Source organism: Phodopus roborovskii, unplaced genomic scaffold (assembly GCF_943737965.1).
Source record: "Phodopus roborovskii unplaced genomic scaffold, PHOROB, whole genome shotgun sequence".
In the NCBI taxonomy this organism is placed as follows: Eukaryota; Metazoa; Chordata; class Mammalia; order Rodentia; family Cricetidae; genus Phodopus; species Phodopus roborovskii.
This window is the reverse complement of record NW_026126525.1, coordinates 42,233,654-42,251,286: the sequence shown is the minus strand read 5'-3', so window position 1 is coordinate 42,251,286 and position 17,633 is coordinate 42,233,654. Positions and strand designations below refer to the sequence as shown.

Genomic DNA, 17,633 nt, shown 5'->3' with positions numbered 1-17,633 from the left:
AACACTAGAGAATGATCTTCACAGATACAGTTGCTGAAAAATGTCAGGGATTACCAGTGGTCTAAAGCAAGGTTCTGAGGACTGCACACCATTGTCTGAAGGTCAGACCATAAGGTCATTCAGTAAATGAATATATTTACACACTGATAGAACAAGGCAGTAACAAGAGAACGTTTCTATTCTTTGGAATATAGAGTAGAAATAAGACCTATTTTTCTGTAAGCTTTTGACCAACTCTATTCATAAAAAATAGTGGCTTTTCCAAATATAAAAGCAGTTTAGCTATTCTGTTGCATTGCATTTTTTTTTATAAGTAGGGAGATGGGAAATCTATTTTAAAAATCTCAAACAGCTATTAAAAAAAAAAAAAGGTTTTCAGATTTATATAAGTATTTTCAGGAGGTGAGAGATTTCTCTCATAAGAATCTGGTAAAAAAAAATATTCTTCTTTGATACCAAATAATAAGACTGACCTGCTGTTATTCTTAGCACTTATATCAAAAACACAGTTCTATGTTGGAAGACACTCAAAGAAATAAAGATCATGGAATGAGGGTGGGGAAATAGGTAGGGCTTAAACCAATAAATTCTGGCCAGCAAGATAGTTCATCAAGTGAGAGTACATGGGACCCAATATGATATTCCAAGTTCAATCTCAGGAACTCACACAGAGTAGGAGGAGAGGACAGACTCCACAATGTTCTCTCTCTAAAAACAACAACAATACTTAAAAATTAAGAAAAGAAATAAATTGCCAATCCACAGGACTTTTGTCGCGCTAGAATATCAGCTGTTATAAATAAGCCTTTCCCTCAGCAATCAGCTGTTCACCATGAAAACACATAGCAAGGAAGGAAAGAAGGAAGGAGAGAGGGAATGTGGGAGAGAAGACAGTGAAACAAGAATTCAGAATGAGATCTTGTAGGAAAATTTTACCAACAAAACAAGCCAGGGCAATAAATGAGAAGACAGAGAAAGCAATTTTCTATGTAAAGGGGGGTCTGAACTCGCTGTCTTTTTATGCCCTGCAAATCCAAAAAGCACATGGGAAGTCCCTTCAAACCCTTCCTCTTTCTTAGTACTCTGCACATTTTAGCTTCTTAATTCTTAAACAACACTCCGAAAAGTGTAACAAAGTTTCATGTAGGTAAAGGTAAATGTGCAAAGTGAAGGCTCAATTTGGTCAACAGATAAAGGGTTAATAATACAAGTAGAATCCAATTGACTATATTAGATGAAAGAGGAATATGTAGATCCCTTGCAAATTCAAATAGAACAAGGAGAGTGAATGTTCTGCTTACTTGAGAATCTGAATCAATCATCAAAACCCAGCTCTCTCCCCTACATGCACTCTAGTAATTCAGAGTTCTCATAGTCTGGCCTTGAGTGAGATTTCAACTCAAATACACATGTTTACAAATAAATAAAATTTCTCAAAGATGTTAACTGTCTGAATATTCAATGGAAATAAAAAAAAAAAAAAAACCAAATCGGATTGGGCTATCATATTATTTGAAGAAAAGAAAAAAGAATATTCCTTTATAAATCTAAACAAATCCAGATTATTGACCTTCAGAAGTTTCCACTGACATTCTTGTGAAAGCATTACCATTAAGTATCATTTATTTATCCTTCAAAATACCATATAAATTGAATAGGAATGTAGAAAAGTCCCAGTAGTCTGGTGACAAATTATGCATAGTATGATATGGTACATACTATAAATTTCTACAGAAAGGTTAATCAACTTTATTTTAAATTATATAAACATTAAAAATTATGCACAGATATGTACAGTCACATGCAGTATCATACTCAACATCTGCCTCACAGCTTAATTGTCAAGATCACTGAAATAAATGATGCATATTAGAATCTTTAAAAAAAAATCACTAAAAACCTACTTTATTCAGGAAAAATACCAATTTTGTAAACAATTATAAACTAATAAGCCTCTATTACTTCCTGGAATTATATAGACTGTGAAAGGTTTGTTCAGATTCCAAGCAAACATTAGTATTACTTTAAAATATTATGCAATAATTTTTAATTCTTTAATAGTCTAGATTGGTGAGAGTGCTATGTCTTAGATTAGAGAAGACAACTTTAATCAAAAATAAAATTAGCAGCATCATTTTTCTTATTTTAACAAGATTCTGCTTTGTTATAGAGTTACATTTGGACCATGGCTTCCCAAAAAATTCACCCTGGCACATCATTGCTTACATAACAAAGCTACTTATATAACATGGTGATTAACTTATGAGCTAGATCTAATCATCTGCCCAAGCTCAAAAATCAGTTTATCAAACTGAAATACAAACTTATGATTAAATCCAAGGGACAGTTTGTATGTCTCTGTGTTCTATCTTTTTTTGAATTCACTACTACATAGAAACTGAATTTAGGTTTCTGTAAGAATATAATATCAGCTCAAGATATTTGTTGCCTCAATGACCCAAGTCATACATGTTTCAGCAAGATAATCCATTGAAAAAATGTATGTCTGAAGAATATAGATTGGAAAAGAAGACAACTCAGAAGGAAATCTCATGGCTCTCGAATCATACTTAACATCCAAACCAAGAATCTGTGGACTCACTATTATATAATTTCAGTCCTTTTACCTCTAAATTTTAATTAAATGTCTGTATTGTAATTCAAACATAGGGAATAAAAACAATTGCTTAAAGATACACATTTTCATGATTCAATAGTCCAAACAGATCAACATAAGTTAAAATAAAGCTAACAAGCAAGCAAACAAAAAAAAACTACATCATGATTGTGCCTTTACAAATGATTATTAAAATGTGTAATAAACATGTTTTCCTTTCCTCCCCTTCTCTTTCTCTAGTTCCCTCTTCAAGAGGGAAAGAGGGAGGTAGTAAGGGAGGAAGAGGGAACTGGGATTGGTTTGTAAAATAAAAATAAAAAATAAATTAAAAAGGAAAATATAAAAGAAAAAATGTGTAATACAAATTAATGTAGATGTAGTTCTGAGTGGGAACATGTGAGTACACATGCCTTACTGAGAAATTCATAGTAGTAAATCATCTAGAATGATTCATTCTGCTCAATTTCAACTCATTGATTCCACTGTATAAATTGTAAATAATCATTGCAATTATATTTAGTAAAAACAAATAAATTATTTTTTTTCTTCAGAAATACTTGAGATAATAAATATGCAATTAAACTAAGAAAAAGAAGAAATAGTTTTTCCCAAATGTATAAAGTGAAACAATTCTTGGATTAAGAAGAATAGGAATTACTTTTTTCAGTTTTACAAGAGCTTTGGACACTTTTCTGAAACATGCTCTGTAGACCAGGCTGGTCTCAAACTCAGAGATTCGCCTGTTTCTGACTCCCAAGTGCTGTGATTAAAGGTATGCCCAGTTGGAATAGGTTTTTTGATAAAGAAATGTTAAATATTTTAAGAATGTAAACTTGTTACATATTAAAAAGTATTCAATTGTTTTTTATGGTTAATATGGGATTTTATCTATTTATTTATTATATTTATTATTTTTCTTATTTTCCATATTGATCCCAATTCCCTCCCCTTCCTTTCCATGCCCCAAAAACCCCTTCCCATACTATCCCCTCACACTCCAGAGGGAGGTTAATGCCTTCCAGGAGGGATCATCAAAATCTGTCAAGTCATTTGGAGGAGAATCTAGGCCCTCCCTCCTGCCTCTAGGCTAAGGGAGTATCCCTCCATGGGGAATGTGCTCCCAAAGTCCTTTCCTGCACCAGGGATACATCCTGGTTCCACTGTCAGAGGTCTCTTAGACTGCCTAGGCCTTCTAACTGAGACCCATGTTCAGGGGTCTGAGTCGCTCCAATGCTGGTTTCCCAGCTATCAGTCTGGGGGGGGGGGTCCAGGAGCTCCCCCTTAAAATAACAAAGTTACACCCACAATGAAAGATTAAGATAAGATTATATTTGTTATATTTTAATGGTGTGGTATTTGATCTTATAAATATAATCATACTCTACAGTCTTGTGGAGATCCATAAGCAGGATGTTGTAAGAAGTTAGGGCTGGGGGCAGATACCTAGAGTCATTAAACTTTTACAAGTTGTGAATTGTACCCTATATATAAACTGCACATGATAGGAGGCCAATACACACATAAGGACAATAATGTAATTTTCAATTTTAATATAAATTCATACTTGTGCAATCCTTTAATCCAGCACTCAGAGGAGAGGGAAGTGGATCTCAGAGTTTGAGGCCATCCTGGTCTACAGAGCTAGTTCTAGGACAGTTAGGGCTATTAAACAGGGAAACCCTGCCTCAAAAACCAAGAACAACAACAACAACAACAAAATGATTTCCAATATACAAAGCTTGCATTCTTAGATAACTGTGTATGTAACAAGAAAATACTCTTCATTTTCCGCACTATCACCAATCTATGTCTTCCTGGGTGTCACATTAACCTCTTCAGTGCTGATGATAAGAGGGCCTTCTCTTCCACACAGCAGACGACTCTGTCCCTTAAAATTGTGTCATATATTTAAAGCCCTTTCAGAAAGCCAAACTAGTTTCCTCCCTGCTTTAATTTATTCTCAAGGAGTTCTCCACATTTTTGAAGTGTACTGAATAGAGAAGTAAAATACTGCATAATTCCAAATTCTTAAAACTGTCAAAATCTATAGGTTTTGGGCAAAAAGGACAATAAAAAATTTCAGAGTATTTATACATATATACATGTAAACTAAAATGGTAAAATGATCTTTTGTATTATTCAGTGTGGAAATTTAGCAACTAAACTCCAAAGTTAGGCTAATGGTCAAGTACCTAAACTTAGAATAGGGAAAATTATAGAAAATAGAGTATGACAATAGAAAGTAGAAAGATAATTTAAAGTCCTTCTGATTTTGACTTATCTTCAACCCAAACTGTTCATATTAATTCAACAACACATAATTTCAAAGTAAAATAATTCACTGATGTTTAGATGGATATTACCCAACATGAGCAGACAGATGCAAGTGTTAGCTGTATTTACTAACTTAGCACACATCCTCCCCTGACAAAGTGACGAACAGTGTGAGCACACCAAGGAGAGAGACAACCTAGTTTTAATCTTAAGTATTACAACAATCTACAAGTTGGGGGTGTACATGTATGATACAAAATATAATTTATTCACAGTATCTTTGAGAAAAAAATCCAAGACATAGTTTCGGGATTTGGAGAGTCTCAGATCTCTTTCTGGGGCTGCTTGGTGAAAAGACCCAAGACCCATTCAGGCACACATAATTCAGAAGGTCTGCCTGCCAGCAATAAAGGCCGAAATTGGATACTTGGTGAGATTAATTACCTAGATAGAGGTTGATAATGCAAGTCAAATGGGAATGTAATTAAAGTGCACCTTCCATGAAAATTATTCATTGCTGATGGATCAAGTGACAGATAAATCAAAAGGCATTTAAAAAAAAGCCTACAGGTTAACTTGAAGCAGGTCCTTCCTCTTTTAAAGCTTTGTAATTGCAGGTGTGCAATTCACTCTTACTGTTCTGTCCCCATCAAGATACCATAAGACAAAGAGGTAGATTGTAATGTAATCTTTGAGAAACAGACGCCAATAGGAAAACCATTAGGATCATGGTTACAAACAAAAGGTCAGCTAGACTGGAACCAGTTGGCTGGCAGCTTTTAGAAGAGTGTCACTCTGTGTTCATACAATAATAGGACTTGCAACCATAAAGAAAGGCAAGTGATGAATTAATAAGTTGACTACTCCCTAGGGTGCAATTCTTGTAGATGAAAGGCATGCTGTGGCAGTCTAACAGTTATAAATTAGATAAATTGAATGGCATAAAAACTATTTTGCATCATTATTATTAAATAAAGTCTTCCTGATGTGCTCTTAATTTTTTACTATCAATACATTTATTTACACACCAAGGACAATAAAAAATGTTTAAAAACAGAGGCAGGATAATTTTAGCGATTCAGAAGAACATTAAATCTAATTTCTATGTTGAATTCTCTTAGATGTGTTTATTATACACATAGAATAGATATACAAAACAAAATGACCAATTAAGTGATAGCTATTGGAAAATATGGCTTTATATGCTACTCAGTTTTCCTGCTCAAAATAATAAATACATCTTGCTGTTACTGACATCTGTCAAGAATGTACATAATAGTTTTCTTGTCTTTAAGAACAATTTGATGCTGCACAGGGAACTTAGTATTAAAAAAATACAACTCTTAGAAAAAAATATATATTTAGCATGGATACCACAAAAAGAATGAAGAAACACAATTACTATTGATTCACATTTATAAACATGTATTTGTGTGACTTTTCTAAAACATTTTTCCTTTTTTACTTAAATTTGAAACAAGGTGTTTTACATGTCAATCCCAGTTCCGTCACCCTCCCATCCTGCCCTAACACTCCCACCAAACCCCAGTCCATCCTCTTTCTGCTCTCCAGGGAGGATGAGGCCTTCCATGCAGAGCCTTCAAAGTCTGTCATATCATTTGGTGCAGGGCCTAGGCCTCCCCCATGTGTCTAGGCTGAAAAAATATCCCTCTATGTGGAATGGGTTCCCAAAGTCCATCTGTATACTAGGGATAAATACTGAACCATCACTAGAGGCCCTGTAGACTGCCCAGGCTTCCTAACTAACGCCCACATTCAGGGGATCTGGGTCAGTCTTATGCTCATTTCCTAGCTATCAGACTAGGGTGCAGGAGCTCCCCCTTGTTCAGGTCAGCTTATTCTGTATGTTTCTCCAGCCTGGTCTTGTCCCCTTTGCTCATCACTCCTCCACCTCTGTAACTGATACATAACTAGTCTTCCACTATCACACAAATATGCATCCAACAAAATCCTTCCACATTTAAAAACAGGTGAACATGCATAATGAGGAACAATTTATGATACATGGGAAAAGAAATAGTAAGTTAAAAATGTGTAATAAAAACATACTATATAGCAACAAGCTACATATATCCCCATAACTATATATGTATAGTTATAGACAAAGGCCCTCTATAAGATGTATATTGAATTTATAGCATTAAGGATGGTAACACATTACAGGAGAAATAGTAATACATGTATAGTTTTTCATTATAGAGTTAACATGTCTCCTTTATATGACCTCTATTTCTGGTATTAGGGGGTTCTCAACAATAAAGTTTATGTGAGACTAAATTTGGGTTCTTGGTGATGTCAGACATGCAAGAAATAGAATGAAATGTCAAAACAAGGAGAAAACAAGGTTATGATAATGCATTAAAAAAGAACAACAACAGCCATTTCTTTCCAAACAAAACTCAGACTCATTTTCTGTCTCAGTCTTTAGCAGTTTGATAAATGTTGTATGAAATCAGCATAAAAAGCAATCTATTACAATTCAATTTAGCCAACACAAAGCATACCTGCTGCACTGACCACAGTGTTTTTGTTTCTGACCATGAAAATAGGATTATGATGTTTTCTACCTCAAGTTTCCTAGTAAAACTGCTTTCATAGCTCAAAATGTGTACAAATCCAATGGATTTCCTTCTGTCTTCATTCAGACGACTGCAAAAATACTTGAATCTATCAGTACCTAGCTGAAAAGCATCCCTTCATGCATTGTTGTGGCAGGCTTGCTAAGGATCTCAGATGCTACTCCATTTACATTTTTCAACATGTAATGTTGGGGGTCTACTAGCTCATCCAAACACTGGGAGTTCTAAAAGCATTTTATCACATCATTATAATAAATTCTGTATGGTATAGTCTGATCTATCTAGAATTAATAGCTGTGACTAAAAGTATTAAAAATACCTTATAATACATTAGTGGTAATGACCAAACCAGTGTTTGCTTTTTATCACATATAACTGTCTTTATGTATGCTATGCTCAATGTTCTGAATCTCTCTATATGTTGTACATAATGACCATATATTATCAAAACTTGAGATGCTAATTATGATATCAGCATACAATGGATAATTAAGAACTACATGTCTTAAACCTATGGTAATTGTTTTTCACACAACCTTTTCCATTGTCCTTGTCTGCAATAAGACAAGTATCCAGAGGTCTATATGTGAATCTCTGTCACATACTTTGTCACAGAGCATACCTCATCTGCTCTGAGTGTCCTGGATTAATTTCGTTGGAATGGAACAATTACCTCTCCTTTTCTGATTGACCTGTTTGTAAATGAAGTGTAGGGAAGTTGGATAAATTTTCATAGGTCTTTCACCTCTTAATTGATTCTGTCCATTGCTTCTAAAAAACAGATTTACGCAAGTAAAGATCAGCCTACTGTAGTTATAATTGGCAGATCTGAGAAGCAAGATCTTGATAGTGTTCTCTCCTTTACCCTATTTCTTGGATCAGTTGGTTAGAACTGTTAATGATCCTCGTGAATCAATGTCTTTCATAGGTAGCTCTAATTTACTGCATTGGTGGATGAGTACAGATGTTTTCTAGATAGCTCTGCATCATTCCACAAGATTGCTTGTCTGAATCAAATTTGCTTCAATTCATCACCAACAAAGAGAGGAATAGAATAATCAACATTTACTCTCTCTTTCAGTAGACTGGTCCTGAAATGGAACAGCCATGTGCTCACTGATGTAAAGACCATCTCCTACTGCCCTTAAGGTGATGCCACTATGTAGATTCAAGAACCCAACTGGCTTGCATGGGTGGGATGGGCAATGCATAGGAAGTATTCTAATAATCCATGGACCACAGTGTTTATTATCATCATCATTACCTGCTCATGTATGAATATCCATTCATACACAAACAGTTTATGAAGCTCTATTTTCTGGTTTTTCATGGTCTGTCTCTATAATAATACTTTTATTGTAGTAATAGAAATAGCTTGACAATTGGATCCACAAGAACAGATTAATGACTCCCACAACAAAGCTGTTTGTACACTGGATAGTAATCACTGAGATGACTGGCTAAGATTAACAAAAGTCCACTCTGTATTGATTCCTATTACTACCATAACAATAACTTTATTATTTTATTACTTTTAATTGTTTAGTATCTCAGAATAAATTTAACATATATCTACCAAAGATTATACCCTGCACACTTTTTCACACTTAATTAATGTCCTTAAGTGAATATGGCTTTTGTACTTTTTCTCCTTAGAAGAAAAGAATAAGTGAGCACATTTTAGTGAAATTTATTTTCTATTTGTCAATTAAATGAATTTTTAAAAAATTTAAATGTGAAGAGGTTGTTCCTTTATAAATATTGTTTTAGAGAATTCATTTATGGTGGCTAAGGACTTAATTCAATAAAATTTCAGTAGCAAAATGAAAGACCTTCTATTAAGGGCAGTACAGAGTATAAGAACTGCTTTACATAATGCTGTCATTATGGACTGCTCAAGGCTAACAATCCACTATTTATTTAAAAGAAAGTGTTTAAATTTAGTAAGTTACAAATTTAATCCTCTAAAATATAGTTATATAAATTATTTCACAAGAATATTATATACAACACTTACTTCTTAATCATATGCAAATTACTAGATTAAAATTGCCAAGAATATGACAAACTTATTCAAGCTTGAAAACTGAAATAAAAATTTGTAAGTAATTTGTACAGAGCTTTGTGGCCCCACCACTTCACAGCCTCCATGTCTCCTTAGGAAGCTAATCAGCTTATCTTGTGTAAGGAAAACAAAGCATGGCTAGAGGTCACTTTACCTTGCACTATGGTTCCTCACTAAATAAGTTAAAAAAAACAGTATAAATATCTGTGCCCCTCAGCGCAGGACACAAAGGGATGCCTTATTTAGCTTCATGTTTGTAGAAAACAATATTATCTTTCAAAGTAATGTGTTGAAGTCTAATTATTTCACAGATGAACAATTACATTAATCAGCATGGTCCACTAGTATATACCATAGTCTCACTTAAAAGTTATTTTCCTACAGTCCTGGAGATTGGAAGTCCCCAAAACATAAAGGGCTCGGTTTTGTTGAGGCTTCCCTTCCTGCTTTAGAGATCATTGCTTTCCATCTGTTGCTCTTGCAGCCTGTCCTCCAGTGTGTAGAAGGAGGGGGAAGGGAGAGAGGGTGAAAGGACACTTTGCGAAGTCACTTTCTATAAGGTCTTTGATTGTGAGGGACAGATCACTGTAAGACTTTATTTCTCTTTTCCTCCTTGCACACCCCATCATCGATACAGACACAATGGGCTCAAAGCTTGAAAGTAAGAATTTAGAAAGGACAGAGACCAGCTCTTCTGCTACAGATTCCATAGATGTGTTCATGCATACAAGTTTTTAAAAAAATTAACACTCTTTCCAAAACATGTTTTACTCCTTTTTTTTTTTTTTTGACTTGTAGTTTTTTTTGTTTGTTTGTTTGTTTTTAATCTAGTGGTGAACTAATGATATCTTATGGAAACTGCCAAATATAATGCTACTTACATAGTCAGTAAATGTCCTTGAACAAGAAAAAATATTTTCTTAATAGCATTTCCTTAAAATATAAACCAAGGTTTATTTCCATGAAATATAAAAATACAACTTAAATGAAAGTAATTCATTTTATACATTTAACATGTAAGTTGATTGTGTTCATTTTAAATCATTGTAAAGAAATGATTTGGGTTACTTTGTGAAAAAACTGTTATAGTTTAATCATTTTAATTCAAGAATCATTTAATTAAAGAAAATGACTTGTGCTAGATTTTTTTAGTATAGTTTTGCTATGTATCTTGCTGTATCATTTGACCTCACAAATATATTTAATTTGGAACATTACATAAATATCACAAATCAAAGGGACACAAATGAATCATAGACTCAGAAATGGGTTCTGGGCATTGATAAGCATAAAACTAATTATACAATTTTATTTTTCCTTAAAGAAAGGGAATGAAATGACAATCAGAGATAGTATGACACTTATCAAATTATCCCTCAAAGTTATTCTGTCATTAATGTCAACAGGGCATTATTAGAACACCTTTCTTTCAGTAGTTCTTATTTTCTTCAACCTGAGAGTTTCCATATAATAGATTATTCAACTAAGCAATTTAAGAAACAGTCTTTGATATGGTTATATGCACACACTTTAGGAAGTTCCAAGGTAGTCAGTATAACTAATTGCAATAATTTGGGTCAAACAATTTACTGGTGATCCCTTAGAAATCATATTCTTAAATTTAATGTTTTACTTGTAAAATTTCACAAATTCACTCAGACATTTAATAATATGATATAGGAGTGCTATAAAACCCATTCATCCACGTACAATAAAACTTACAATAAAGGAGAGAAAAGAGCCTAAGATATCAGTGATAAGTGATATCAGGATGCCTGTACCACACTGATTGATGCCCAGGTATACCCTTGTGCCTTCAGAAAACATCTGCTTCATACTTAGAGAGGTACTTAAGGCAATCTAACTGGAGTTGTTAAAGAATGTAGGAGACAGTTCCACCCAGCCATCTCTTCTCACCAAATGAAGCTTCCAATCCTATGATTAGGACACATTTACTACAGTTGTCAGCCAAAGATGTTCCATTGCAATTCTCAAACAACCCAGGCTGCTTTCAAGACTAAAGGTTGTACTCTACAATCTGAGAACAAGGGTGGATTGAGGAGACAACATCTACATAACTCACAAAACATGAAAAAGTTGAACTGGTGCCCCCTGACTGTGCAAACTGGTGGGTGTCTTATTCTAATGCCTTCTCTTGGGCTCTTTCATTTGTTTATTTTGTCCAATTTTGGTATGTTAGCTCTTATTTTACCTTGTTTTTATCTCTTAGAAGCCTGTTAGCTTTCTAATAAGAGTCAAAAATGGAGTGTATTTGGATGGGAGGGAAAGTAGAGAAAAACTTGGAGGAGTGAGGGGAAGGGAACCTGTAATCTGGATGTATTATGTGAGGGAAAAAAATCTATTTCCAATAAAAGGAAGGAATAAACTACAGTTAGTAGGTAAGATGTACTGTGGAGGGTACACAAAAATTAACACTCCATCAGCAACTATTTGCTTCCTCCCCAAACCCAGTCCTCTCACTGCATACTATCTCATTGTTTTTCTCTAAATGCAGCCTGAACTTTGCTCCCTTATTTTTTTTTAAACATGATTTAATTTTATGTAATGGATGGTGTGATGTGGTGGTCACAATCCCCTTGGTGAAGGACAAAAGAAATTATTTTACCAGCTGCTGAGATACATGCCAAGAAGTGAAGCAGAACTCACTTTCCTGCCTCCATCAGACTTTTTTTTTTTTTTTTGTCTGAAAAATGATACCATATTCCTTCCTAGTGAAACTTACAGTCAATGTCTGGGAAACACCGAAGTGTAAAATCATTTCAACAAAGGATAACATGGAAGTTCATTAAATGGAGACTATTCCCCGGAGACTGAATAAGATTCCAACAAGACTACATCACAACTCAATTTCCCCTTTGTTTGATTTTGTTTGCTTCTCTCTTCCCTGGTTGCCTAATGCTAACTCCAACCCAAATCAAGTTCCTTACACCAAATTCCAATTTGCTGATTGCTTCTTAGTGAGACCAGTCAGAGAAACAATGTATTTCTTCTTCAAGGAGTTTCAGTTTTTATCCCCATTCTTTCCCACTACTTCCTAGAATACAGTAGCAGTCCATTGACCATATTAAAAAGTGCAGTGTATACACACATATTTCTCAGCACAAGTCCATATGCAGTTGTCATTATACAGATGGAACTTAAATAGGCAATACTGCGCTAAAATTAACAGAAAAAGGAAGGCTAGATCAGGCTTTACTTAGTTAGAATGCTGATTGGTTTTAGGCAGTGAGTGAATGACCATAAGGACCTTCTTATAAGTCACAAAACTCCATCATGTAGTGCAGGCCCACTTTTTGTACCGGTAATAACCTAGTCCTTGGCTACATCTACTAATTATGGACTGCACAGCGTCTTTCAACAGGCTCAGCTGAGAAAAGCTCCAATTTTTGTAAGTTTTTCCAGTTATAAGATTTTTCTGGTAGTTTCAGAAACATCTGGCTTCTCAAGCTGACTTGCTTACAAGCATTTTCAGAACATATTAACTGTAACAAAAACTACAAAAGGCTAAGCTACAAGTTCACAACTATCATTTCTTTTGACATATTCACTAAATTTGCAAAGTTACGCGTTAGAAATTTTTGGACAGTCACAGGATTCCACATTTACTGATGAACTTAACATACTCTAATGCCAATTAAAAAAGCCAAGTTTTTTAGATATTATAAGAATTATATTTTATGTGGTAAAAAATTGGTTAGGAAATATATGATAGCACAACAACCTCATTCATTATTTTTTTAACTGTCATGTAGGTTATGATCATGAGCACAAATGACATTTAAAAGAGATCAATACTATGCATTATCTGGGCCAGTGGTTTCTCACTCCCCTTTTAGAGTTTTCAACAAAACAAAGAATAGCAGTTTAAGCTGCCTTCAAATTCTTCTGCCTTTACTTCCTTTGCCAGAACTCTGGCATTATTAGTAAGTATAAATGTCACTTAACAGGTAATAGGAGAAATAATTAAAAGTTAAATCAATAAGCTGGCAAGATTAATTTCTGTGTAGTGGTGTTAACAGCCACTCAAGCAGAATGACTAACTAATGCTGCCTCACATTTAGAACTCAGTAAAGACACAAAGCACTTACCTGCTTGACCAGTAGTGACGCTAACAGCTGCAAAGAGCCTCTGGGATCGGCTTAAGTCAGAAACTCCATTTACAGCTTCGACTTCGAAAGTGTAATTCGCATGGGCAAGCAGGTCCATGACAGTGACATAGTTATCCTCTAGTCCCGTCTGCTGGGGCATATATCCAATGTTACTTCCACATGGAACACATTCTCCTTGCTCCCAGCTGCACCGCTTACACAATATTCTGTAGGTGACATCATTTCTTCCGCCATTGTCTGCTGGAGGACTCCATTCCAAACTTACTGTGGTTTGATTGATGTTGAAAATAAGGTTCTGTGGTGCAGAGGGAGGCCCTTTGAAAGCCAAAAAATAAATAAACAAGTAGGCCAAAAAAAAAAAAAAAAAAAAAAAAAAAAAAAAAAAAACGAAGAAGAAAAAGAAATGTATTCAAGCAAAATGATAGAATAAAAAAGTAAAATAAAAAAGCCAGAAGATCAGCTACCATCATTTCTTTCAAATAAACAAAATAAATACTGTACCTTCTAAACTAGGGAAGCTACATCACTTGACAACAGGCTTTATTTAATTTCCATTTAATGTTGAACAAGAACAGGATAACAACTGCCTATCTACTTTTGCCTTAGTCATTTACAATATTTCTTCTAAGCAACTGAAACAGTTAGCACACCCAAGGAAAAGAATTGTGTGATATTTAAAACAGTTTTCCTTTGAACCTTATAACAGAAATTATATTTATTTCATCCATAATATGCTGGAGAGTGACTGATAGCAGTAAGTCAGCTGCTTTTTACTTGGTCCTTCAAACATTCATTAATTGAAGTAGCAATATGTAAAATAGACTGTTGTTTGTCACCAGGATTATAGTTCAGAAAACACTATTTAGTCATATTTCAGTTACTGTACAGCAAATAATTTGTAATGATTTCTAAGAAATACCATTTCTAAAAGAGTAATTATTAAGTGGCTCTTAATTGGGAGAGATGAGATTATATTAACATTACTGCTTAACTGACTCTGCTTACAGAAACATTTACATATATGAAGAACTGAAAGTTTCAAACTTGAAGCCTGTCTTGGTGATTGATGCTCCAATGAGTGTTACAATGAATGGAAAGGAAACTAGAGCCATTCTTTTCCCGGCTTGAACTTACTCGTGCATGCGACATATGGTGGGTCAGAAGGAGCTCTGTAGTATCCATCTTCACATTCACATCTCGAGGATCCTTCTCGGTCTGAGAAACTATGGGTTGGACAACGAGAACACTGGAGATCTTGAGAGGAAGATTTGTAGAACCTGCGGCCACAGGCTGTGTAGGAAGCAAGTAATGAGAGAGAGTGAGGATAACTGGGACGTTCTGTTAAATCTCAGAATATTCAGGAAAAAAAAATAATAGATTTCTTTCGTGAAAAATAAACTTTCCATGACCAAATATGTGTTTTAATACGTTGCAGCAGCTCAATATCATGATACATTTTAAAAACAAAATAACACAATGAAGAGTTGCACCTACAGCTGGGCTCAGTGCCAGGTTAGGAAGCTCAAGAGCAGGGTGACTGGTTCACATAGGATCAAGGGACATTTGCATCAACATTTGGGACTGAGAAGAAGGAACAGTGACACGGAAACTTTCATCTACATGTGGCTGAAATGTGTTGCCCCAAATGGCCAGGGTCTTCAAACTTTAAGTTGAATAAATTAAGTTATATAGCAGGCTCCCCTCCACGACACAAATGATTTTGTTAGAAATACTGAAGCATTAAGGGCAGAAGTTGACTGACAATTAGATGAAGGAGAGATGTGACATGAAGTGGGCAGGGTTCCTATTTCTCTGTAGAGATAAACAGCAACTGTGCTAGGCAGAGAACTATGGAAAGTAGGTACCCTGTACCACTTAATATTCTTGGATGTTTTATATAATCATGTTTACCTTCAATTAAAATTCCGCAAATTGAAATGTTTTATTATTTCAGCAATGTTGTTACTGAGGGTAGTCTACATCAAGTATACTAAACAGACTCAATTAATTCTTTATATTAACTAAAATATACCTAAGTACTTTAAGCTTTATTTAAAAAAAAACAGCTATATCTCTAAAGAAGAGTTAGGAGATATTTTATATAAACATATTTTTATAATTTTAGTTTTTTCTTTTTTGTTTTTAGTATTTTAAAACTGAATGTCTCTGTGTACTCATTACTATTCTGTAACTCACTCTGTACAACAGGCAGACTTTGAATTCAAAAAATCAGCCTGCTTCAGTCTTCAAAGTACTGGGATTAAAGACATGTTTCACCACACCCAGTTGTAAATTTTATCTCTTATTTAAAGGCTTAGTTTGTTCTTCTTGGATGCTAATCAGAAAATTAATTAAAATTTGCTCTCTGTATATTGGAAAGTGGGAAGGAACTATATCCCCTTGGGCTGTCACAATTTACAGAGATCTAACTCCTTGTTTTTGTCTACATGCTAAATATTTGTTTGCAGTTTTGAAACTTTTGAAGGCATATTATTTAAATTTCAAGAAATTAATAGTGTTTATAAGATAGACATATATTATAACATTAATTTATAGACGCACTATATTTCAACAGAGATAATCAGGACACCACAGTCTCATTGTAAATATAAGATCCACCAATCCCTCAGAAGTTGCTCTGCTAAATTGTATTTTCCAGTAAACACAAGTGGAAAACTGGGCCAGTTTCATTAGACAAAGGCAAACAATGCATCTTTACATATTCTCAGTAGCAATTATTACACATTTGAGATACATAGAAAACCCCTCCAGCCAGGCATGGTGGTGAACACATTTAATCCCAGCACTTAGAAGGAAGAGGTAGGGGGAATCTCTGTGAGTTTGAGGTCAATGTGGTCTAGAGACTGAGTGTCAGGACAAGCTTTAAATCTACACAAAGAAACCTTGTCTGGCTTGAAAAACCAGAGAGAAAGAGAGAGACAGGCAGAGAGAAAGAGAGAGAGAGAGAGAGAGAGAGAGAGAACTCTTGCAATACAAAACTATGGCAAAATTAATAACCCATACAGATTTGATCTTTCCCTATAAAGGATGTTAACTGGTAAGTAAAGAGTCTAGTATTAACTACTAAACACACACACACACACACAAATTGCTATTTGGAAAATAGCCTCTGTATCTTGCTTCATGTTCTATCTGTATACAAAGATTAATGATAACAGAGGAGAAAACAAAACAATGCTTCAGTCCAACCTGCACCTTGAAATATTGTCATTTATGAATGTCAGTAACAGAGTTCTTCATGACAATGCATTGTCACTTACTTATTTTTAACAGAGAGTAGTTGGAAGAAAAAGGACTATGGGAGTCTATGGTGCCACTCTGATTTGACACCCAGCAGATACAGCCATTCAGGTAGCAAGCTACAGCTAACTAGTAGAATCTCTAAGAATTTTTCTCCCATTTTTTTCTAATAAAGGGAAACCCTCAACAGCCCCCAAATTAGAAAGTGAATTTCTCCATGAACATTCATGATGTCGAGAATATATCTATAATAATGTAGCGTTGAGAAATTTAAAAGTCTTATTGCTCATCTTTCAAGTTCCATTACATTCTATTTCCCTTTTAACAGATGGGAAAACAGATTTGAGGCAAAAGTAACCTGAATTCTTCAAATAATTCTTCTTGCCTAAGTTAAAACTGGATTTAAAACACAGGTCTGCACACAAAAACCGTATGTTGTTCACTACACCAGTCGTATTTTGGTGCTGGCTTTCAAGGCTTTTAGTTACTCTAAGTAATTTTCAATTATCTTTATTATCTTGTTTTTAATATACACCTACTAAATTACTGACATTGTTTTAGTTTGGAAGTCTATGTAATAATACTCCAAAGCATTTTAATAAGAAATATTAAATGACAATCTCAACTGTACTATGAATTCTGACCTTGCACAATTATGGAGTGCAAGCATGGCTATAATTAAATAG

At 34.5% G+C, this 17,633-nt stretch overlaps 1 protein-coding gene across 5 annotated transcripts in view; it reads right to left on the bottom strand.

The window, feature by feature from the left end:
• Positions 1-17,633, bottom strand: part of Epha7 (EPH receptor A7) — a 140,804-nt gene that overhangs the window by 70,182 nt on the left and 52,989 nt on the right. For all 5 annotated transcript variants that reach the window (XM_051198059.1, XM_051198057.1, XM_051198058.1 and 2 more), the window contains exons 4-5: positions 14,821-14,976; positions 13,666-14,001 (exon numbers count right to left, since the gene is read on the bottom strand). In XM_051198059.1, coding sequence (XP_051054016.1) covers positions 13,666-14,001; positions 14,821-14,976 — 492 coding nt within the window. The remainder of the gene's footprint in view (positions 1-13,665; positions 14,002-14,820; positions 14,977-17,633) is intronic.